At 52.3% G+C, this 24,135-nt stretch overlaps 1 protein-coding gene across 1 annotated transcript in view; it reads right to left on the bottom strand.

Annotated features, from left to right (window-relative positions):
* The window catches only part of SULT2B1 (sulfotransferase family 2B member 1), a 28,292-nt gene extending 6,737 nt beyond the window's left edge, over nucleotides 1-21,555 (bottom strand). The window contains exons 1-3 of the mRNA XM_036885486.2: nucleotides 21,390-21,555; nucleotides 5,244-5,383; nucleotides 254-462 (exon numbers count right to left, since the gene is read on the bottom strand). Of these exons, the coding sequence (XP_036741381.1) occupies nucleotides 254-462; nucleotides 5,244-5,383; nucleotides 21,390-21,454 (414 nt within the window). The 5' untranslated portion in view covers nucleotides 21,455-21,555. The remainder of the gene's footprint in view (nucleotides 1-253; nucleotides 463-5,243; nucleotides 5,384-21,389) is intronic.
* Between the last annotated feature and the right edge of the window lie 2,580 nt (nucleotides 21,556-24,135).

Below are 24,135 nucleotides of genomic sequence, written 5' to 3' on the forward strand. Positions count from 1 at the left end.
TTATAACTGCAGCCCCCACCCTCTCCTTCTTCCTGATTTGGATTTATCACCTTGGACGCAATACTTTTCTTATTTATTCTGTCTACTCTCGGCCTGTTCCCCTTTAAAATGTGAGCCCCCAGGGCAGGCATTTCTGGGTATTTTATTTACTATTGTTCCACATCAGGGCCAGGCACATAGTAGGTGCTCAGTAAATCTGTGCTGTATTCATCAGTTATCACCTGCCCTCATGCACACCCCACCCTCCTGGCACCTTGGCCTTGGAGTTGAAGAAAGCCTTGGTGAAGAGCTGGATGGGGAGGTGGGAACTCATGAGGCGGGGGCTGGACAGGTCTGAGAGGCTGAAGGCGCTCAAGATGGTCTCACACCAGGGCGCCCGCCTCCAGATGGGCACTGAGCGGGTCCAGGAGGGGTCCCCGTCCCTTAGGATCAAGCTGAGGATCTCGATCATCCAGTTGGTGCCTGCAAGAAGATACCGGGATAATGAATCAGAGGTAGGGAGGGGTGAGGAGGGGGACAGAATCAGATTCATAATGGCTACATTTATTGTATGATTTGCCACATACTTTTTGCACGGCTCCTTCACAACCAGCAGAGAAGGCAGGGTGGGTGATCTTTATTTTCTAAGCAGGCAACTGAGGCTCAAAGAAACAAAGTCGCTGGCCAAGACAGCAAAACCAGGCAGTGGCACGTGGCAGAGACAGACCACCCAACCGCATTTCATTTTCCTACCAGGACTAGGATGAGACTCCACTTTTCTAGCCTCCCCCAGAGCCCCACGTGAGGCCATGTGACTGAGTTCCAGCCACATAAGTGCAGGTGGCAGCCATTCCCAGGCATGGCCGGGAAATACCTCCCATGTGACCCCACGCCCTCACCCTCCTCTCTGCTGGCTGGAGGCAGAGACACTAGTGGAAACTGGAGCTCCTGGGGGTGTCAGAGCAGTAAGATGGGAGGACCTGGGTTGCCTGAGACTGCATGGATTCCCCCCATGTTCCTCCACCCATCCTGCTCTGACTGGAGTGTACAGGGATGAGAAATAAACTTCCACTGGGTTCAGCTTCTGAGATTCTGAGGCTTATGTATTAGGGCAGGAGCATTCCCTTAGAGCATAGAGGAAGCTGGACTTGACCCCAGGTGTCCAGACTTAAAATCTTAGCTCCTTTTACTGCTCCTTCTTGGGAGTCACCCCTTGATTTCTGTGGCAAGCCACAAATGTCATGTACTGGAAGGGACATCATCAATGATCCCATTCACAGGTCCAGATTCCAGGGGACTACAGTCAAGTCAGATGAGAAATAATAATAATAATAATAATAATAATAATAATGTTAACAATCACCTATTATTAGTATTACATTGCCTTGGGTCCTAACAACCACCCTGGGCCAGTTCTCAGGGTATGGCCTCTAAGCTCCAAATCCACCCTTTCTTGCCTGTTTTGTGATGCTGGAGCAGGACCCTGCAAAACATTTCTCCTATGTCAGTTGGCTCAATGTTAAGCTCTGTCAATAGAGGGCGCTTGAGGAGCCCTGCAGGAAGTTGGGGTTCTCTTCCCGGGTCTCCTGTGTCTGTCTCAGCTGTTGTCATTTATGACATCATTTATGACATCCATCATTCATGATGGGCAATGACCAGCTGTGCAATGGACACCCAGTGACACTCCCTGACCCCCAACCCCAAGCCAACTTCCCTGCGTGCTCTGCTCAGCCTGGGGGGAGGGGGTGGCTGCTCCCTGGATCAGCGTTTCCTGTCCTGCTATGGTTCCAATACTTAACTTGGTTATTTAATCCTGTTACTAGTTCCTAGTTCTTTTTTGAGGGTGTGTGGTAAAATATACATACTATGAAATTTATTAATTTAACCCTCGTTAAGTGTGCAGTTCTGTGGCATTAAGGACATTCACAATGTTGTGCGCCCATCAACAACCATCCATTTCCAAATGTTTCAAACAAAAAGCCTGGTGTTTGGGAAACAGAGTTCTCCAACCCTGAGGGAGGGAAATTTGGGCATATCCTTCAAAATCACATACGCACAGACCTTTGGCCAAACAATTCCATATCTCAGAGTTTATTCTACAGATAAATGCATATGTGTACAAATGATTAGATGTCTGAGATGTGGCAATGTGTATAAAGTTTACATTGTACACAGAGGCAGAAGATTAGAAGTTAGTAAATACTGATCAGTAAGGAACTTTAAACAAGAACTTTTGTACATCCAATGTTATAGAATACTTGAAACTGTCAAAAAGAAAACAAGGAAGCTCTTTATCTACAGTTCTAAGATGGGATGATGTTAAAATACAAGGAAAAAGCAAGCAAAACCGTCATGCAGAATGGTGTGTGGAGCGTGTTAACTTTGGTGGGAAAAAAATAAAAATATACTGATGTACATTTCTGTTTGTACATGCAAATTCTGGAGGGATACACAGGGGCTAATGGTGACCACAGGAAGAGGAAGATCCTTCAGAGCAAACCTTTGTACCACTTAAATTTTGAATTATCACTGCATTACTTTTTAAGAAAGAAATTAATGCATTTTAAGTTCTAAAAAGAAGCTAGAGTAATTGAACTTCATACCATATATAAAAATTATCTTTGAAATGGGTCAGAGTTTTAAGGGAAAAATCTAAAACTGTAAAACTTCTTGAAGAAAACATAAAAGAAGACTTAATGACTGTGGGTTAGGCAAAGATTTCTTAGTTGTGACATCAAAAGTCTGACGCATTAAAGAACAAATTGATAAACTGGATGTCATGAGAATTAATAACTTGTGCTCTGAAGACACTGATAAGGGAATGGAAAAATTAGCTACAGACTGGGAAGAAATATCTGCAAAAAGCATATCTGATGGAGGGTTTGTAATCAGATTATACAAACAACTCTCAAAGCTCAATAAAAAGAAAACAAAACAACTCAACTAAAAAGGGGGGAGGAGATTTGAACCCTTCACCAGAGAAGATACACAATAACTAACGAGCCCAGGAAGAGATTCTCAACATCATTGGCCATTAAGAAAATGCAAGTTATGCAAGTTAAAACCACAGTGAGATGCCAGTATGGCTTTAAAAAAAAAAAGTGGCTTAAAAAAACCCCACACCTGACAATACCAAGTGATGACAAGCAACAACTGGACCTCACCTATGTAGCTGGTGAGAACACAGAATGGTAAAGCCACTTTGGAAAACAGTTTGGTAGTTTTCTTATAAAATTAAGCACACGTCCTTCCCACAGGCTCAGCCCTCCCGCTTCTAAGCACTTACCCAAGAAAAACGAAAACGTATTTCCATGCATAGACATGCACACAAAGCTTCGCAGCAGCTGTGGTCATACTTACCCCAAACTGGGAACATCCCAAATGCCTTTCAACAGATGCACGGTTAAGCCAGCTGCGCTCCATCTAGAGTGGAGTACTCCTCAGCAGTAAAAAATGCAGCTTAAGTGAACCTAACATGCATCAGGCTGAGTGAAAGAAGTCAGACTCAAAAGCTACACGTGGCGCGGGTCCATTCATACGCCTTTCTGGAAAAAAGCCAAGCGTTTGCCCCAGTAGGGGCCGCCAACAGAGGAATGGTGGTGAGGGGCTGGCAGGGAGGCAGGGCTGACAATGACCCGTGTGAAGGGATTGGGGGGACGGTGGGAGCATTCTATATCGTGACTCTGGTGCTGGTTCTAGGATTCTATATGTCTGTCAAAACTCTGAGAGAAAGGCATGTATGCCAATGTTCTAGAAGTGTTAGTCATAATACTCAAGGAGCGGAAACAATCATCAACTGATAGGCAAATAAGCAAAAGATGCTCTGCCCGTGCCCCGGAATGCTACTCAGCCATAAAAAAGGAATGAAGCCCTGACACGGGCTCCAAGATGGATGAACCTCGAAAACATGTTCAGTGAAAAAAGCCTGACACAAAAGACCGTGTATGGTAGGATCCCATTTATATGAAATGCCCGGAAGAGGCAAATCTGTAGTCAGAAAGCAGTTAAATGGTTGCCTAAGACTGGGGGGTGGGGATGTGGGGCGGAGGCGGCGGCCAATGGGTGCAGAGTTTCTTTTGGGTCCATGAAAACTGTCCATGTGATAGTTATACAGCTCGGTGAATATCCCACAGCTGTAGAATTGCACATTTTTAAATGGGGGAATTGTATGCTCTAAGACGTATAATACCTCAAAACTGTTACCGCCCCCCGCCCCCAAAATGCTTCAGAGAACTCTGTGCTGAAAAGAGTGACTATGTTTTGGAAAATTTCAAAAATAACATGAAAAAGAAAAGTCAACCCATCATTTTAGAGAAGAAAAAGTTTAAGTCCATTCCTTCTCTCACTGAAACATCCCTGAAGGACTTTGAATAAAATCACCTTGGCTCCAGAGAGAGGCCTTATCGGCCTGTGTGCCCCAGCCTCCCAGTGCGCCCTCTACTCCAGCCTCGCCGACCTTCTCTTGAACCCTCAAACTCAGAGAGCTCCCCTACCTCAGGGCCTTTGCACGGGCTGTTCTGCTGTCTGGGACACCCTTCCCCATTCAAACCCCTCTGCAGTTTCCCAGTCTCCACATGAACACCTTCTGCCCTGGAAGCCTGCCCTCTTCCGTCAGGCTCTCTCTTGTTAACTACATTCAGTGCTGTCCACACCTTTCCCTGGGGATACATCCCAATCCTAATCGTAGGGACACACCAATGATTGCACCTTTAAATGAAGCCTGTTTCTCCCAACTGACAGGCGTCTCTCTTGTTCGCATCTGTGTCCCCACACCTGGCAGACAATCAGTAAGTCACATTTCAAAGACGGAATGGAGAAAATGATCATCCCTCTGTCCTTCCTTCTTTCCATGAATATTTATTGAATGCTTGTTATGTGCCAGGCACTATTTTAGGCTCAAAGAACACAACAGTGACCTAGACCAGCTAAACTATCTGCCCTCATTGAGCTTCATGTTCTGGTGGGGCAACTGGAGCACAAATCAACAAAGAAAAATACAGCACAGTGGTTGGGAGTGATAAATGCTATGAGGAAAAGTGGACAGGCTATTTTAGCCAGGGAGGTCAGGAAAGGTGGGGCGGGTGGGCGTTGGAGCCAGGACAGGTGCTCCTGGCAGCAGATCCGCCAGGGCAAAGGCCAAGCTCACCCCCGTTCTGAGCAGACCCGGGCCTCAGCCCTGCCCTCCTCCCATCCTCCTTGCAGTGCCCTTCCCATCCTCTGTCCCCACCCGGCTCCCCAGGCACCTTGCCCAGCCCAGCAGGCACCTGACTTGGGGTAGGTGATGATGAAGATGTCGTCGTCTTCCACGTCAGCGTTCTCGGCGATGCTGATGCTCTCGGGTGAGTAGATGCCGACTGGGAAGGGGATGCCCTTGTACCTGAAGTACTCGCCCGACACATTCTCGCTGCAGGGGGAAGATACCATGAGAACCGGGCAGGAGGTGGGGACAGAGGTCCCCCCACCCCGGGAGGCTGCATCCCAGCATCCTCCCAGGTCCCAGAGCCTGCAGCGGGCCGGCTTTCTAGCTGAGGCCTCCAGGACACACGGTGGGAAGTGGCCGAGGATTCTCAGGGCAGCAGGGAGGGCGAGCAAGGAGGTCAGTGAGGGGTACCCACTCACTAGTGGAACCCTGGCAGGGAACTTTCTCTGAGCCTCATTCCTCCTCGGCAAGGTGTGGCTGGTTTACTAAAACCCCACCACAATCCTATAAGGTAACCATGATTACTATCCTCAGTTTATGAATGAAGAAAGCATGGCACAGAGAGGTTGAGTGACTTGCCCAAAGCCACACAGCTAGCAGGACACGGAGCACGTGACATCTGCAAAATGGGGCCAAGCACTTTCCCTATATTTACTCTCAACAGTCGAAGAAGACGCCAAGTCACCACCCCAGTTCACAGAAAGAGGAAACTGAGCAGAGAAGTCAAGTACCCCGCCCCTCCTACATGGCCCCGAAAACCCCAGGGAGCTAAGCCCCTCACTCCAGCCACTTTCCCACGAGCTTCGCCACGTTCTCCCATAGCCATATGTACAGAAGTAAAATTTTCCAAAGTGAGATATTTTAAGAGCAAGCCATTTAAGCCGCTCTTTCCATCACAGCCTCCCCTGGGGACTCCTGTCTGTGGCCTGAGAGGGGGACGGGAATTTGGGGAACCTGGCTAAGGTGAAGTTGAATTGGGGATTCGTTTTACTTGGCTTGGAGTTACGTTAACCCGGAGCCGGCTGGGAGCGGGAGTCACTTCCAGGAGTACTTACTGGAATTAAAGACATGAAGGCAGAGGGCTCCCTGACACAAGTCGGACCGCGATGGGGCCTGGCACGGAAAGTATGTGGTGGGGGGGAGACTCAGGCCTCAAGTGTGTGAAGCCAGAAGCTAGTCTGTGCTGTTTTTTTGGGAATGTTTGGAATATTCGTCCGCTTCCTAAAATCAAACAAGTTACTGTAATTTCTTTTCTCATTCTAAATAAACATTCCCCCGACCTACGGTTGCAGTCACACGTATTGATTCTTTTTCTTAAGGAGAACCCAGTCAGAAGGGTGTCAGCTTCAGGCCCCCCAAACCTCGGATCCACCCAGGCTTAGCCACCGCATTGAGTGACCTTCCATTTGTGTCTCTTCATAGTACAATGTGGACAATACACTGAAGGGGAGAAAAGTATGTGTATAAATAGGTTAGTTATATTGTTGCAAATTTCATTTAAGGCTATGAAGAGGATGTTACATATTCTGTTAAGCAAAGACAGTTGGGGCCTGACCATGTAGAACTCAAGTCAGAAACATCATGTGTGAGGGAAGGATTCAGAAGACAAGAGCCCTAAGGTTCCTGGTAGTGGGAAGTTCTAGCACAGGAAGAAATGAGCGATGGTGCCAGAAGGCAGAGGGTGGTCATCCCTGGGGGCATGGGCACCTGGGGGTGGGGGCACATGGGGCTGGTTATACGCTGTGCCCACTTTGCAAAACTTGTTGAGCTACAGACCAAACCTCTTTGGACAGCACTCATGTGAATTTTACTTTAATTCAATGAATGAATGAATAAAACATTAAAGGGAAAAAAACCCCACTCTTTCCACTAAAATGACTGTTTTTAATAAAAAGGAGGTGAGGTGTTGGGCCCAGTGAAGTTGGAAACCCAGCTGGCATGCAGAGGTCTTTTCTGTTAGTTCTTCCTCGTCTGCCCAGTTGACAGATGAGGCAACTGAGGCCCACTGAGGGCTGACTTGCCCAGGGGACTCCAGGGTCTTTCCTGAAGGCCTCTACCAGCTTCAGGGATTTGAGGGATGGGGAGGCAGGCTTGGAGCCAAAGGACAAAAGTTGGAGAACTGGGTACTCTGCCTGGGGTGGTGGACAGGCTCTGTGGAGCCAGGTGGGTCTCAGCCAAGCCAGCGAGGGCTTCCCAAGGAAGGGCAGATTGCTGAGGCTGGCTGGGAGGTGGGCAGTGGGGGAAGTTGGCATCTGGGCTGTGGCCTGCTTGTGAAGGCCCCCTCTGTCTTTGGCTTGGAGCTGTTCCCCAGGGGACAGGGAGGGAGGCCTGGTCACCTTATAGGGGTGGGAGTGGCCTTGCTTCTTTGCAGGCCCAGCTCCTGGGTACCTGAGTGGTGCAGGCTTGGAGCTGGACACGGCCTGCTCAGTGTCTAGCTTTGGCACTTTGTAGCCAAGCTGAGGCCCAGGGCTTAATCTCTCCATGCCTCAATTTCCTCAATGGCAAAAGGGGGGAAAGGAGAAGTAGCATGGTGTTGTGGTTAATGGTATGAACCCTGGAGCCCGAGTACGTGGGTTTGAGGTCTTCATTCCACCGGCTGTGAGGCTTTAGGCAGGTCATGCAACCTCTCTGTGCTTCCGTTTTTTCATCCATAATATGGGGATAATAATAATCTCTACCTCATAGGGTTGTTGTGAGCATATAAAAAGTGCTTAGAGCTGTGCATAAATGCTTCCTAGATTTTTAAAAAATAGGGATAGTGGGAGCATATATTGTGTCAATAGACATAAAACGATTAAAATAAAGCCTGGCTCATAGTTTGCATTCAGTCAGTCTGGGTTAAAATTGTCCTGTTATTATACACAGTAATAGAGGAAACACTGGGTGTTCGTGAGCCCAGAGGAGGGGCCGCTTAGCAGTGTTTGGCTCACAGTGAGGCCTCTGCACCATGTAATGGTGACATCATCACCATTCAGTGACATTATTCAGTTACAGTTACCCCATAGGTCGAGCATTGGCAGTGGAATTAGTGATGTCACTGGTTACCAGGCAGATTTAGCCCAGTGGGTGGGAGCTGTGAGGTCATCAGTTACCAGGCAGATCAACAGCTACGTGCCTGGGCCTTCGTGCTCTCTGTACCTAGGGTGGTGGATCTCACCTCTTTGAGCCTCAATTTCCTCATCTGTCACATGAGGATAACGGTAATCCTACCTGAGGATTAAAAGGATGATATATGTTAAGTGTATGGCTCCTGATAAACGCTCCGGAAACTGCAGCTGCCATTAGCATTCAGCTTTATTTCAGTCTGTCATCCCACCCCCAGCTCCTTGAGGGAGAAATTTCCTGCCCAGTTTACAGGAGAGGAAAACGGAGATGCCAACAAGGGGAAGATCCCGTGCCCTTCAGGGGTCCCTGAGGATGTACCCCCGGCCCCCCTAGCACTTACAATCTCTAAGTCCAGGGTCCTAGCCCTGCCCTAGGAGGCCGAGACCGAAGCAGTGCTGGGACACAGTCGGTGCTCAACCAGTACCTGGGTGAATCGGTGAATGTGCACCGAATGAACAATGGGCTTACCAGGCAAAGAGCTAAGCAACGTCAGAGAACACTTGCCTTGATCTTTCACCGGCCTCAGGGGCCCTTAACCCCAGGGCACTTTAGAATCCCCTGCAGGGCCTACAGAGACTCCCAAGGCCTGGCCTCTTTCCAGACCAACAGCGTCCAAACCTTAAACCAAGGCGCCCTAGGAGCCCAGACAGCCGGCTGCTCTGCAAGTAACTCAACATCGAGGTTCAATAATCAGAGGCACGAACGCGGGAGATCTGGGGTCCGCTGCTTGTCATAACTCTCCAGATGAGAATGTGGTGGCTCAGGGAGCAGATGCAATCTGGCAAGGCCACCCAGCGAATACAAGCGGAGCTGGGATTTGAACCTCAGCCCTGAAGCCCTGTCCTAGCCCTTCCTTCCCCACGGAACCCACACTCTAGTCAAAGCTCCCAGATGCACCTCCAGGCTTTTGCATCTGCTGTTCCTCTGCCAGGAATACCAGCCCCAGCCCTTCCCTGTCTTGAGCATGGACGCCCAGGAGGCCGAGGAGACTCCCGCTTGGCTGACTCTCACCGTGAATCCTCAGACAGGTGCCGCATGCCTTCCCTCCCCACCTTGTAAATGGAATCTGGCCCCAGAGTGACTTTTCCTCTCCCTGGGCCAGCAGCCCATTTTGTTCCCCCCTCACACCCAGGGCCTGGCCTGTGGCTCTCACTCACTCAGCTGGAGCAGAGAAGGCAGACGGCCATTGAGTCGGTGAGAGACCAGCAGCAGGAGGAGGGCTGGCAGGCCGGCTGCGGCCAGCGGGCTGGGCAGATGGCCAGGGGCTGTCAGCCTGCAGGAAGGTGCCTGGCCTGGCACGCGCTGCGTGGGAGCACTCAGGATGCAACGCCCTGAGAATGGCCCACGTCACCGGCCCTCTTGCTTCGCACCCCACAGTCCCCAGGCCTTGGCCCTCCTTCTCTGTCCCCACTGCCCTGCTCAGGTCACCCCCTCAGCCCCCTGCACTCTCAACCCAGCTCGTGGCCTCCTGTCTCTCCCTCCTGTCCAGCCCCCAAATGGCTGCAGTCCCTCAGCCTGGAATTCAAAGCCCTACACGGCCTGGGCCTGCCTATGCCTCAGGCCTGGACGACCATGTCTGACTTCCCTCTGACCCCAGCCAGGGAGGAGAGGCAGAGGAACCACGCTTATGGAAATTTATGCCAAGGACATGCATTATCACAAACTTCTCCCAGAACCCTGTGCGAGGCAGGAGACACTGAGAGCACCACTTCCTGCCAGAAGTGGAGGCCAAGAGAGGTTAATATATTTCCCCAAGCTTACACAGCAGTCTGCATAGGAGGCCCCAATAAATACCTGCCAATGAGCCTCCACCCCTCTCTCTGCCACTAGGATACACTGTATCTTTCTCATTCATTGAGTGTTTTCTCCCCAGTGCCTGGCACACAACAGGTGTGCAATAAACAAACCCATCCCTGCTTCAGATTCCCTAGTGGTGGAACTCAGTCGCCACCTTCGGAGGCAGCCCAGTCCACACAGTGGGGAAGGAAGACAAGCTGAAGTTGGACGGAATTGCATTTGAACCCAGGCTCTGCCATCAGCTGGCTGTGTGACCTTGAATTACATGGCTTAATCTCTCTGGGCCTCAGTCTTCTCTGGAGGATGAGGGGAGGAAAGCCTCCCTTGAGAGAACTTGGTAAGAAATAAAAGCCACTGTCGCCCCTCGCCTGGACTTTGCAGTTGTCCCCCTACTGCTGTCCCTGCTTCCATCCCACCCTACCATCAGGAGGGATGCAGTCAGTGCCTGAATCGTCTCCCGTCCTCCTCTGCTACAACCCCCCCTCCTCACTCAAGACCGTCCTCATCATGCCTACAGGGCCCTGCAAGATCTGCCCTGGATCCTGTGCCTCATTGTCACCCTCTCCCCTAACTTACCCAGCTCCAGCCACATGGATCCCTGCTGCTCCTCCAACATTTCAGGCTGAGACCTGCCTCAGGGCCTTTGCACAGGCTGTTTGCTGTCTTCCATTCAGACCTGTGACTACACCCTCAGCCCCTGCATCATCACTTGTCAACGAAGCCTCCCCCTGACAGCTGCTTACAATCGAGCCCACCCCATTCCCGCACCTTGTTTCCCTTTGCATGTGTCACCTTCCCAGCTGCTTTTATGGTTTACATATTATGTTGATTGCTTATTGCCTTTTTCTCCACTTGCATGTAAGCTGTATGCGACCAGGGATATTTTTTTTGGTCTGTTTTGATTGCCAATGTATCCCAAACACTGGTATACACAGAGGAGTCCCTCAATTAATATTTGTTAAAGAAATACAAACAATGCTAAGAGAGCTCCCTGGCATAGCACTCCTCACTATGTTATGTGCCTCAATTCGTTTATTCCCAGGGAGGTGGCAGTTATTAATATCCCCGTGTAACAGGTGAGGAAATGGAGGCACAGGCAAAGTCACTTAGCTAATATCACTCAGCTGCAGAGGGCACACAGCTGGGATTTGAACCCGGGTAGTATGTCTCACAGTTTGCACCCCTAACCACCCTGGGCCATGGGGTAGAGCCTCCCACCCCTTGATACAGTTCTCCCCAGGCGCGTTCACTCCCAGCAGGGGCTGTGGGAGGTTGGGGGGTGGGGGTGGTCACAAAACACAGGGTTGACTTGAAGTAACTCCCAGAACCTGTTTCTACCTCCCTCGCCTTGGTCACAGGACTATTTCACTCCTAGGGGTATATTATTAATTGTCGTATTATATCATGTGTGGTATATTAACATACCTCCATGAAATACCTTAATATAAGTCAGATTTTAAAACAGAGTCTCTCCCCTTCCTGCGTATTCACCCAAGAGAAATGAAAACTTACATCCATACAAACATCTGTACTCAGATATTTATAGCAGCGCTATTCATAAGCACCCCAAATGGAGAACAACCCAGATGTCCTTCAACAGGCAAGTGGATCAATTGTGGACATCCACACGCAGAGCCCTTGGCAACAAGAATCCAAGCACTGGTCTGCAGCCACCGGAGTAGCCTCAGGGGTGTGGTGCGGAGTGAAAGCAGGCCCGGGTGTCATTCCATGTATGTGACTATGCTGGGCTGAATCGGGGCCCCCAGAGGTGTCCACACCCCAGTCCTGGAACCTGGGGGTATGTCACCTTACATGGTAACAGGGATTTTGCAGCTGTGGCACGTGCATGACACGAGATGGGGAGATGATCCCAGTGGGAGAGTCAAACGGGTCCTTATAAGAGGGAGGCAGGAGGGTCAGAATCAGAGAGAAAATGTAATAATGAGAGCAGCGGTCGGAGAGGAGAGGGATTTGGAAGATGCTCCTTGGCTGGCTTTGAAGATGGAGGAAGGGGCCTCCAGCCAAGGAAGGCAGGCGGCCTCTAGAAGTTGGGAAGGGCACAGAAGGAAACTGATTCTCCCCGCCAGCCTCCAGGAGGCACGCAGCCTGGCAGACACTTTGATTTTATCCCTGTGACCCTGATTGCAGACTTCTTGCCTCCCGAAGTGTAGAAGCACACATTTAAAGTGCTTCAGGCCACTCAGTTTGTGGTCACTTTTTGCAGCAGCAATAGGAAACTCATATGAAATTAACATGTTCGAAAGGACAAAACTATATGGACAGAGACAAGATCATAGTCACAGGACTGGGGTGGGGGCGGGAAGGTAGCGATCGGCAGGTGTGACCATGCAGGAGTGATGCACCGGGTCTGTATTCTGACTGTGGAGATGGTCACACAAATCTATTCACGTGTTAAAATTCACAAAACTACATACTGCCTCGCATACACAAATCAGTTTTGCTGTATGATGTTTTAAAAAGAGCCTCATTCCCATAAGTGCTTACTGTCCATTAGCCATGATTATAACAAAATATCCAGTTGGCCAGTGTCCATCTTGGCTACCAAGGGATGCACAGAGAAGCATCTTGCCTCCGTTACAGGCCTGCCTTGAATTTGCTGTGTGACATGAGGTCACTCTCAAGCCCTCTCTGGTCTCAGAAGAATGAGCAGTGGCAAGGGGACCTGGGGTTTCTTCCCCGGGGACCTCCCAGGTGGACTTCCCAAGAGAGCTCCTCATCCTGGGGCGCTTTAGGCCTTTTTGCCTGAGATGGGGCAAGTTCATTTTTTCAGCCCGCAAGTATTTATCGAGCACCTACTACGTGCCAGGCACTGGCGGCTACAACAGTGAGTGCAAGTGACAAAAAACCCTACTGCAGTTCAGGTTTGAATGAACAACAAAATTAACACAAAATGTTTTAAATGTAGCGCGTCAGATGGCAGGAGGACAAAATGAAGCAGATGGGGGACAGAGGGCCTGGGGGAGGGTTGCTCAGTAGAGTCAGGGGAGGGCCCTCCTAACAGGTGACATCTGGTGAGGCCTGAAGGAGGGCAGGGAAGGTGCCGGTGGGGCCCCAGAGGAGATAGGGGGGAGCCTGCGGGCATTCTGGGGTCCCATGCTGTTGCTGCGCCTCCTGTCAGCGGCCCCGCCCTTCCAGAACGCAGTGGGGCCGCGGGATGAATTTCTCAGCCGCCCTCTGGCTGACTCACAGCAGTGCCTGTGGACAGCTCGCCTTTCTCTGGGGTGCGTGGCCAAGACTTCCCAGCCTGAGCTGGGCTCACTGCAACTCAGTCCCAGAACACGCTGTGCAGCGTCCAGCCAGCCTGCCTGTGCCTGGGCTGTTCTCTCTGACAGGAGTGTCCTTCGTCACCTCCTGAAATTCCGCTCGGAGCCCAGCCGGGCAGGCGTCCCCATTTCCTCTGGGCACCCCCACCTCAGTGAATGACTCACACCTTGGCCCGGGTGCAGAGCAACTGCTGGCCTGCTCTCTGAGGGCGAGTGATTGGCATAACCTCTTGGGGAGGGCCCTGCCTCCACGTGCATTAGTACCCATCTCAGCCTCCTGTTTGCTTCTTCCACAGCCTTTTTAATCCTTAGTACCTATTTTCTTTGTCTATTAACTTCTTTAGCTTCTATTAACGTCCCCAGGAGCCAGGGGAGCTAGAATGGGGTCTCCCTCTACCAAATCCCACCTCCAGAACCACTCCGTGGCTATCTGCTGATTGCACAAATGAACACGACCCCCAGAAATGTATGGAAGAGATAAGTGCCCTTGAGGATGCGCCCAGTGAAATATACACCAGGATGCTTATGACAGTATTATTTCTAAGAGGACCCGAAACCTACAGAACTGGAAAAATAAAACAGGGCTCTGCAAATACTGGAATCCAGCCATTTGGAGGAGGCGTTTACCTTCTGAAAGGGGTTTGGGCTGCACGTGTACGTCTCAAAACCGACGCACTTCAAGTTTGTGCAGCAGACTGTCTGCACACATCATATATTAAAAGAAAAGCCCATAAACAAATACCAAAGTCTGCTTAAGGATGCAGCCTGGAATGTTTCAGATGACATGTTCTGATGTCTAGGACGTACCTGGAAATACACCACAGCTGAGAAAGACCGATGGGTGCCCAGAGGCGTGACACAACAAGATTAATACGATTTTAGTGGTGGCGGGTATGGGGTGTTCACTGGACAGTTCTTCCCATGTTTTTATATGTTTTGATATTTTCATAATAAAAGGTTGGAGGGGTAAGGACGTGGCATGAATTCGGCAAGATTCATTCACAAAAAGTGGACAGGCAAGGGGCAGAGCCAGATATAAAGTAGTGTCTTAATTCTGTTTAAAATAAATAAGTAAAGACAAGATGCACACATACAGGAAAATGTCCTGGTAGGCAAGTGTTACAAGTGGTTACCTGGCAGATAGGTCTGGGATGGCTGTAGGAACTAGAACTTTCCACTTCATGCCTTTCTATACATCCTGGGTTCTGAATTGTGAACACTGACTGCCACGTGCTCGCCCCCTTCTCCTTGGCTGGTGAGACCACAGATGTCTTGGGGGACTTGGGAGTTACAGGTGGAAGGTGGCAGAGCCTGAGCCCCAAAGCAGGGGACCAAGAGAGCCCACCTGGGGCTGAGCTGGGAGCCCACAGTGAACTTCTACTGTGTTAAGCCCCTGAGGTAGGGGGATGTTTGTTACGTCTCCTGGACTGCCTTAATACGGCCCATGTGTATTTTCCTTTTCATTTGAGGTAATCTTATTAGGAAAAGAAATTCTTGGCTCCTTTATCTATTTCTATTGATCACCTGGGTTTTTTAACAAGTTATGTATGTTTATTCTCATATGAGTTTGTTAAGGGAACGGTAATGGTGTCCCCCAACACTGCCACGCCGGCCTCGGGGGATCCCAGTACTACCAGTTTGGCACAACCTGACTTTGCTCACAGAAGCACATGCGTAAAAGTCAAAGTGGGGCACTCAGATACTCCTTCCTTCCATCCTTTTAAAATTACTTTCCTTTGAAGAAATATACTAATCTTAAGTGAATTTTGATAAATGCATATCCCTGTGCAATCCAAAGGCCTATCAAGATACAGAAGGGTCCATCCTCCCAGAAAGTGCCCTGGGGCCTCTTCCCAATTGGCCCTGCCCCTGCCCCCAGACGCCCCCACTGTCCTGAGGTTTCCCATCATAAACTGAGGCAGCTGGTGCTGGGCATTCTAGAACTGTCATCTTATAGAATGTACTCTGGCAACTGGCTTCTTTTGCTCAGCATAACGTTCTTGACATTTATCTGTGTTTGTATAAGAGTTTGTTCCTTTTTATGACTGAGTGGAATTCCACTATATGAATAAATCACAGTGTGTTTATCCATTGCCCTGTTCACAGCTGTTTCCAGGTTGGGCTGTTTTATGCATAAAGTCACTGTGACCGTCCTTATATTTGTGTAGACCTAGGTTCTCATTCCTCTCGGGCAAAGAACTAGGATTGGAACTGTTGGGTCATAGGGTGGAGGTCAGATTGTTAGGATTATAGTAACTTTATGGAGAGTTTAAGTTCTGATGGGGTAAATTCGCCTCCTCATTCTTTCTTGCACATTTAAAATTTATACAAACTTGTAAATTATTGTAAAAAACAGTTGAGCTATGTCACCTTGAAGCAATACTTTTATAATAATAATAACAGAAAAATCTAGCTAAAGAAATTAATCACTCTCCTTAAATTCTTTGGAATTTAACTGCATCCCTGGCTCCCACCCTCAAAGCCCAGCAGATTCATTGTGCCCCCAAAGGCCCACACTGTCGCACTGCCCCAAGGTCCCCACGCCAGCACAACCAGAGTCAGTCCATTACCACCATCAAGTTTTCCTTGTTCCCTACATACTCCACGCTCTATCACACTGTTGATATCTGCACGTGCTGTGCCTTTAGCCTGAAGGCTTTTCATAACTTTTCTGTCTCTTTCCTTTCTCTCTCTCCTTTCCAACAAACATTTATTAAGCTCCTACTCTGTGGCTGCCCGCCCTTGGGGCACCACCACCGAGAGCCATCCCATCCAACAGAACTTTCTATGAAGGTGGAGACATTCCATTCTGCTCCGTCCACTATGGCGGGTGACCTGCGGTTGCTGAGCCCTTGAAACATGGCTGGTGTAACAGGGAAACTCAACTTTTAATTTTTTTTTAATTGTTAATTTCAGCAGAAACGCTGAGACTCAATGCAATTACTGGAAAACTTTTTATGCAGATTTGGAGCAAGTCAGGCCCCGGGGATCAGCTTTTTCAGCTATAACAGTGATGAGATGTGAATGTGGATCCCGTCTCCCTGATGGGAGGTTAGTGTCTGATTCGAGAAAATGCCCACTCATTTCAGAGGCTTGGTATGAAAAGAAACAATGTGAAAGATCTCATTGATCATTTTTTTTCTATCAATTATATATATCTGGGGTATATCAGGTTATACAAAATATATAGTTAAAGTTAATTTCACCTGTTTCTTTAACTGTTGGTTTTCACGTGGCTACTAGAAAATGTTTGTCTAGGGGGCTCACAGGCTGTGTCTACAGGATGGCACTGGGCTGGGGGGCAGACGGACCACAGAGTCATTAATCCCATCTGAGGTGACACGTCCCCCTCCGTGAAGAGTATGGCCACTTCCCGAAGTTTGGGTCCCGTGTCTGATCCCTTTCTCTAGCATGGGGCTTAAGAGCAAGGACTCTAGAGCAAATCCCAGATGTCTGAGGCTTCTCTGGGCATCGGTTTTCCCATCTGTGAAATGGGGATCATAACACTGGCTACTCATAGGGCCGCCGGTGTGAGGGCTGAGGAAGCTAATCCACACAAAGCCTCAGTACGGCCTCGTGCCTGCACGGTGAACACTCAAGAAGCTTGCAATCATTACTCTGCCTTTTGCCCCACCCTTCCTGGCACCTGAGTTCCTGGCTCAGGAGGGGTCATGAGAATTAGGGAAGGAAGAAGGAAAATCACGCGAACCTGACTCAGCAGAGAGCCGCGGGTCTGGCCCTTGCCCAGGCTTCACCCACTGCCCACTGCACAGATGAGCAGCTCTGAGAGCTCCCCTGTGTCCCCAGCAGGTCTCAGCTGGAGAGGAACATGGGCAGGACTTGAACTCAGGGCCTCGTGACCCAGGCATTCTTGCTAGCAGTGGCAAAGTCCCTGGGCTCAGCTCTCCTGGGGCCTCTGATCCAGGCCTCCCCCCAGGTTAAGGCTCTCAAGACCCTCCTTGCCCTGGCATTCGATGCTACTGATGGTCCCCGGCTCCTACGCTCCCTCCAGAGAGCTTTCCGTCAGCAAACTGGGTGTTCCCGCTTCCCGGCTCCTAGGCAGGACCCCGAGGCACGCATGCCACTTCCACATCCCCAGTCCCAAGAGGGCAAGCAGCACTGGGACACATCCCGCCCCTCACTCCCCAAGCCCAGCACCGGCGGGGTGGTAGGGGGACAGGAAGGAGGGGGCGAGGGGAGCATCTCTTCCTAATTTTTGTCCTGACTCCTGACTTCTTAGTGGCGGCCCAGAAGCCACTCCTCTCTGCCAGCCCAGATTCTACCCAGGCGATGAAGGCCAACGTCTTATTATTTGTGTTTTTGTTTAAAATCTTTTTGTTAGCAGGCCCCCTCCCCTTGGAAAAAGCATCTCTGTGACTGGCAGGGCTGTAGCCATAAAATCCTCTGAGCGGCTCCGCCATCCCCGAAGAATGAGGGGCCAGGATTGTAAAACCAGGGCAGGCGACCTCAGACACAAATAGCACAGGATCAGAAAGGGCCTGACAGGGCCTCGTCGCTCCAAGATCGGTGCGAGGAGAGGAGTGACAACTGCAGGGACGAAATGCCTGGCCTTGACCCCCTCCAGAAGGGCTGGTCCTGGTGCAGCCCAGTGTGCAGCATATTCCAGAATATGCAGCAGAGCACCTGGTGCCCAGAAGCCTCCCATCTGGGCAGGACCTCCTTCCCACATCTTGCTCATTCTCAAACTCCTTTCACACCTGCCCAACGCATCCAAGCTGTGAAAGACTCAGGCTGCCTCGGTTCAAATCCTGGCTACATCTCACTGGGCAGCTGTGTGAGCTTGGGCAAGTCACTCAACCTCTCTGGGTCGCTGTTGCCTCCATCATAAATGGGAAGAGAATAAATAGTTCATCATTCACCTGGGTTAATCTCAGACGGTTGTTGTGAGGATTAAATGAGGTACTACGTGGAAGGTGCTCAGCACTGTGGGTAAAACCATGCTGTGGGGATTCGCACGGTCTGAGCTTGTCTCCTCTTTTTCTCCCCACTGCCTGTAAACTGAGCATGCCTGTGTCCTGCCTACCTCCTGATTCTAACTTTTTCCTCTTAAAATGTTTATTTTGCCCTATCATCTTTTTTCAGTACATTGGCTACATACCAGGCTACATGGAAAACATTTATAAAAGCATAATTTACAACGAGCCCTGAGACCTATAATAGTCCAAGTTCTGTGTCTTGCTGGTATCCCGGGCTCCTCCTTGTCCCATCGGCCCCCTCCCCACAACCCTAACCCCTACTTAAACCCTCGTCAGTCACTTGTTTTTATTAAAGATAGCTTTCCCACATATGCCCGTATTCCCAAAACAATATTTCGCTCAGCTTTTCTTGTCTGGGGCGCACTTAAAAAATGGAATCAGGCTACCAGACAGCATCCTGGGAATTGCTTCTGCCGCCGCACAGGAAGAGCCACGCATGTCCCTGCTGCGTGAAGATGGCCCCCCCATGGGGATCCGGCACTGTCCCGCCGGTCCCCTCTGCTCCTGGCTGCCTCCCGATGCCCTCACATGGCAGCTGCCCATTTCCTTCCTCTCTCCTCTCCCTGAGTGCCCTGCCCTGCCTGCCTCACCTGTCTTTGAACCTGACTCATCCTGAAATCCCCAGCTCCAAGCTTGCCTAATCTCACCTCCATTCATTCCTTAACTTCACTCTCAGACCTGTCCTGGGCCCCCCAGCTGAGGCCGGCGCAGAGCTTCCCCACTCCATCCCTGTATGATCTGTCCCCGTACTGGTGCCATGGGACAGGTTTAAAGCTAGAAGCCTGATGAGGGACCTACCTACGGTGGCCAAGAAATTGTGTGGGAAGGAACCTGACAGAGGAAGGAGAGAGGTCATCGCCCACAAAGGAGGCCTCAGGTGCAAAGGTCCAAAGGTGTGAGATCCAGGCTGGAGGGAGTATGGAAGCAGCCAGGTGGGGTGGAGATGTGTATAGCCGAAAGGAGCCCCCACAGAAGAAGCAGGGCCAGCAGTGGGACCCCAGCCTCACACCGCATTTTAAACCACAGCTCTCTCATGATCTCTATTATGTATTTCTGCTTGGGAGTAAGATTTCTCTTGGACAAAGGAATCTGTGTCTTAAAAAGGTTTTGGAAACATCACCACAGGCCCTGGGGAGTCATGGAAGGTACTTGAACTGGGATGACCAGGGGTAGATTTGAAGATTAGAACAGACTTTTGGCATTTCTGCAGATGTGCAAAGGCACTGGGGCAGGGAACAGAGAGGCGTGGCCAGGGACTCTGAAGTGATGAGGTGGATGGAATGCGGGTGAGGGAGGAGACTGACCTGGAGAGGCCAGAGTGCCAGGCCTGGAGGGCCTCGGGACGGAGAGCAGGAGGGGGCCACTCCAGGAAGGACTGGAGGCAGGGAGGCCGGGGCAAGGCTCCAGGGACAAAGATCAGGCCTCTGTGAGGCCATGGGAATGGGGAGATGGCGGCAGGAGAGCAGCCCTGGGGAGCCGCAAGCTGTGAGAGGGGGCAAGGACAGTGCCTGGGGGTCCCACCCACTGATGGAGGGGGCTACCCCGAGGTGGCGGCCCGCAGGGAGGAGCGCTTCTGGGGGCCCCTGAGGTCCCACACGACACCGGCACATGCTGTGTCTGAGGGCCTGGGAGGGGCCCCAGAAGGGATGTTAAGGACCCTCGGGAGAGGCATCCCTCCAAGGATCCCAGAAGCTCAAGGAGAAGAAAGTTTGGGGTCCTGAGGGCACTGCCCAGGCCCACAGACATGCAGGTCTAGGGGTGCGCCACAGGCACACATTTTTCAGATGAGGAAACTGAGGCTGGGCACGGACACCTGCTGAGCGAGGGCTGGGATTTTATGGCCCACTGGCTGTGTGGGAGCAGAGAGCAGGGAGGTGCCCAGCTGCCTGGTCTGGGGGGAGGCCTTCCTGGAGGCGGGAGCCCAGGGGCGCAGCAGGACCCTCCTCAGGCAGAGCCGAGCCCAGCCTGGGGGCCACCCTCACCCCGGAGGCCCAGACTCACTGGAGGCTTGTCTGCGCCCCAGGGCAACCAGCATTCAGCTGCTGAGGTCTCTGGAGTCCAGGCTGCTCTGGGAGGGAGGGTGAGGAGGGGCTGATGCAGCACAGCCCAGACGGCCGCTGGAGCGCGTGCCCAGAGGCTGGCCAGAGACCCGCCTGGCACAGTGTGAGACCTGGGGGGAGGTCATCGGAGCAGCTTGCTGTGTGACCTTGGACAGGCTGCCCGCCCTCTCTGAGCCTCTGATTGCCCGTCTGGAACACAGAGCTGAGCCCCTGTGGGGTGGCATCACCAAGGTTACTGAGGGGAGGAGAAACCAGACTCGGATCAGACCCATCGGGTTCAAAGTTGCTTCCGGCTGTGTAATCCTGGTCTTGTCACTTTCTCTCTCAGCCTCAGTTTGCCCACCTGGAAAGCGGGTTCTCTAAAGCGTCTGACTCATCCCCGGGACAAAGGAGTCACACTTCAGAGGTGTGGAGTGCTGGGTCCCAGCGTCTCCTGTGGGGGCTGAGGAGTCGGGGCCATCCTCCCGGCCCTGAGCCCCCCGGGCCTTGGCCCCTGGTTCTGGGGACTCAGCTGCACCGAACCCAGCCCACGTCTGCTCCCCAGCCGCCCCCAAACAGAGCAGGTGGCACATTCTGAGCCCCATAAGGGGAAGCACCCTCATCTGAAGGCTTCTGGGTGTCCAGGAGGGAACAGTGACAAGAGGCGCTCGTGTTTCTGAGCAAGTACTGCGTGCCAAGCCCCCTGCCCTCTCCAGTCCCGTACCGGGGAGACCACTCTGACAGACAGAAAAACCGAAGCTCCAGTGGGGAGAGGGACTCCCCAGGCACCCCGGCGGTAACTCAGCACAACCCATTCTCTTCCAAAAGGCGGCAGCAGCCCCGGGTGGACGAGCCAGGCCAGCCCCGCCAGCAGGTCCCGGCCAGGTCTGAGGCTGCCGGCGGCCGGAGGCCCCGTGCAGAGGCCCCTGGCTCATCCCCCAAGGCCACCTCCTCCAGGGGGGGTCCTGGCTCATGTCCTGGGCCTCACCTGATTTCGGAGATGTTTTCCTCGTCCTTGTCCCAGTGGGCCCGGCTCTCGAGCAGCCTGTCCATGGCAGGCGGGGAGGATGGGGAGGGGAAGACGCGCAGGGAGCAGGCGGCACGGGGACCAGGTATGTGCAGTGGCAGCGTCTGCCACCCGGGGAGCCCGCCAGGTGCCTACCTCCACGCCCAAGGGGCGGGGCAGCACCCAGCCGGTTTTCCCAGCTGCTACCCACGCCTCCAACTGTGGGAGAGGCCGGGGAGGAGACACCCTTCTCCGAGGGTGGGGATGGGGGGATGATGGGCACGTCCTGGACGTCATGTGAGTGGCTGGGGGCAGAGTCCAGAGGATTAGTGCCAGTCGCGCACCAGAAGGTTCCAGGCAGGTGGCATGCTGTGCTCACCTAGAGCCTGGCTCACTCCTGTGACAAAACAGCCAGTCACAGCTCAGAGGGTTCATTCATTCCCTTACTCATTTAAGAAAATTCTATTGAGCGCCTCATGTCTGTAAGGCACTGTTCTAAGTGCTGGGAACACCTGCTCCGTTTGGGGGCGGCTGGGGAGCAGACGTGGGCTGGGTTTGGTGCAGCTGAGTCCCCAGAACCAGGGGCCAAGGCCCGGGGGGCTCAGGGCCGGGAGGATGGCCCCGACTCCTCAGCCCCCACAGGAGATGCTGGGACCCAGCACTCCACACCTCTGAAGTGTGACTCCTTTGTCCCGGGGATGAGTCAGACGCTTTAGAGAACCCACTTTCCAGGTGGGCAAACTGAGGCTGAGAGGGAAAGTGACGAGACCAGGATCACAGAGCCGGAAGCAACTTTGAACCCGATGGGTCTGATCTGAGTCTGGTTTCTCCTCCCCTCAGTAACCTTGGTGATGCCACCCCACAGGGGCTCAGCTCTGTGTTCCAGACGGGCAATCAGAGGCTCAGAGAGGGCGGGCAGCCTGTCCAAGGTCACACAGCAAGCTGCTCCGATGACCTCCCCCCCAGGTCTCACACTGTGCCAGGCGGGTCTCTGGTCAGCCTCTGGGCACGCGCTCCAGCGGTTGTCTGGGCTGTGCTGCGTCAGCCCCTCTCACCCTCCCTCCCAGAGCAGCCTGGACTCCAGAGACCTCAGCAGCTGAATGCTGGTTGCCCTGGGGCGCAGACAAGCCTCCAGTGAGTCTGGGCCTCCGGGGTGAGGGTGGCCCCCAGGCTGGGCTCGGCTCTGCCTGAGGAGGGTCCTGCTGTGCCCCTGGGCTCCCGCCTCCAGGAAGGCCTCCCCCCAGCCCAGACAGCTGGGCACCTCCCTGCTCTCTGCTCCCACACAGCCAGTGGGCCATAAAAATCCCAGCCCTCGCTCAGCGGGTGTCCGTGCCCAGCCTCAGTTTCCTTATTTGAAAAATGTGTGCCTGGGGGGCACCCCTAGACCTGCGCATCTGCGGGCCTGGGAGGTGCCCTCGGGACCCCAAACTTTCTTCTCCTTGAGCTTCTGGGATCCCTGGAGAGATGCCTCTCCTGAGCGCCCTTAACATCCCTTCTGGGGCCCCTCCCAGGCCCTCAGACACAGCATGTGCCGGTGTCGTGTGGGACCTCAGGGGCCCCCAGAAGCGCTCCTCCCTGCGGGCCGCCACCTCGGGGTAGCCCCCTCCATCAGTGGGTGGGACCCCCAGGCACTGTCCTTGCCCCCTCTCACAGCTTGCGGCTCCCCAGGGCTGCACTCCTGCCACCATCTCCCCATTCCCATGGCCTCATAGAGGCCTGATCTTTGCCCCTAGAGCCTTGCCCCAGCCTCCCTGCCTCCAGTCCTTCCTGGAGTGGCCCCCTCCTGCTCTCTGTCCCGAGGCCCTCCAGGCCTGGCACTCTGGCCTCTCCAGGTCAGTCTCCTCCCTCACCCGCATTCCATCCACCTCATCACTTCAGAGTCCCTGGCCATGCCTCTCTGTTCTCTGAACCCCAAATTCTGTCCCTCCCCACTGCTGGTCTTCTGACATCTCAGAGTCTCGGAGTCTGGCCATGATGCTCCATCTCCTCACCAGAAATGATTATACAGGGCAAGAGGAGTGTGTGTGTACATTATTTTAAAAATAATGTCTGAGCAGATAAATCCAGAAATAACAAAAGGATCCCTGTGACTCTCTGTCTACCCACAGAGACAACCAACATTAACACTTTGGTGGAATCTTTCTTGAAATTTCTGTTTTTCTAGTATGTGCCAGAGGAATTTTGGTGGGATGAGTAACTATGAAATTATCACCATTTAAAATACTATTTATTGACCAATTACATTTGGCTATGTGTTGTGTGGATGGGAACATCTGAGTCACGTACCATGCAGAATGGTGGATCAGAGAGGTGGGGTGAGTAGCCCACAGTCACACAGCATCGCCCACCCTCACTCTCAGGGCAGGCAGAAGACAATTGTCCCCATCATGCCCCTCAGTGCATCTGCCCAAAGGCTCATCTCTAGGATGCTACGCTTCCAGCCCGCCCTACCACGACTGAGTTCAAATCCTGCCTCGGCTATTTGTTATTAGCCTTGATATTCCCATCTATGAAAAGGGCCCTGCACAGAGAAGGGGACAAAACCTAGAGGGCTGGCCCTCTTTATCTAGGGCTACATGGACTACCCTGTGGGGGGCTGAGCTGAGACACCAGCCCGGCCCTCAGGCCTGGGCCTCCTTGCCTTTGTTCTCCTTCAATGACCTTTTGTTCCTGGTTCTGAGGAGATGACAACCCTGCCCTGTTCCTCCCATGGGAACTTCTCCTAAAC

Source organism: Manis pentadactyla, chromosome 15 (genome assembly GCF_030020395.1).
Source record: "Manis pentadactyla isolate mManPen7 chromosome 15, mManPen7.hap1, whole genome shotgun sequence".
Classification (NCBI taxonomy): domain Eukaryota; kingdom Metazoa; phylum Chordata; class Mammalia; order Pholidota; family Manidae; genus Manis; species Manis pentadactyla.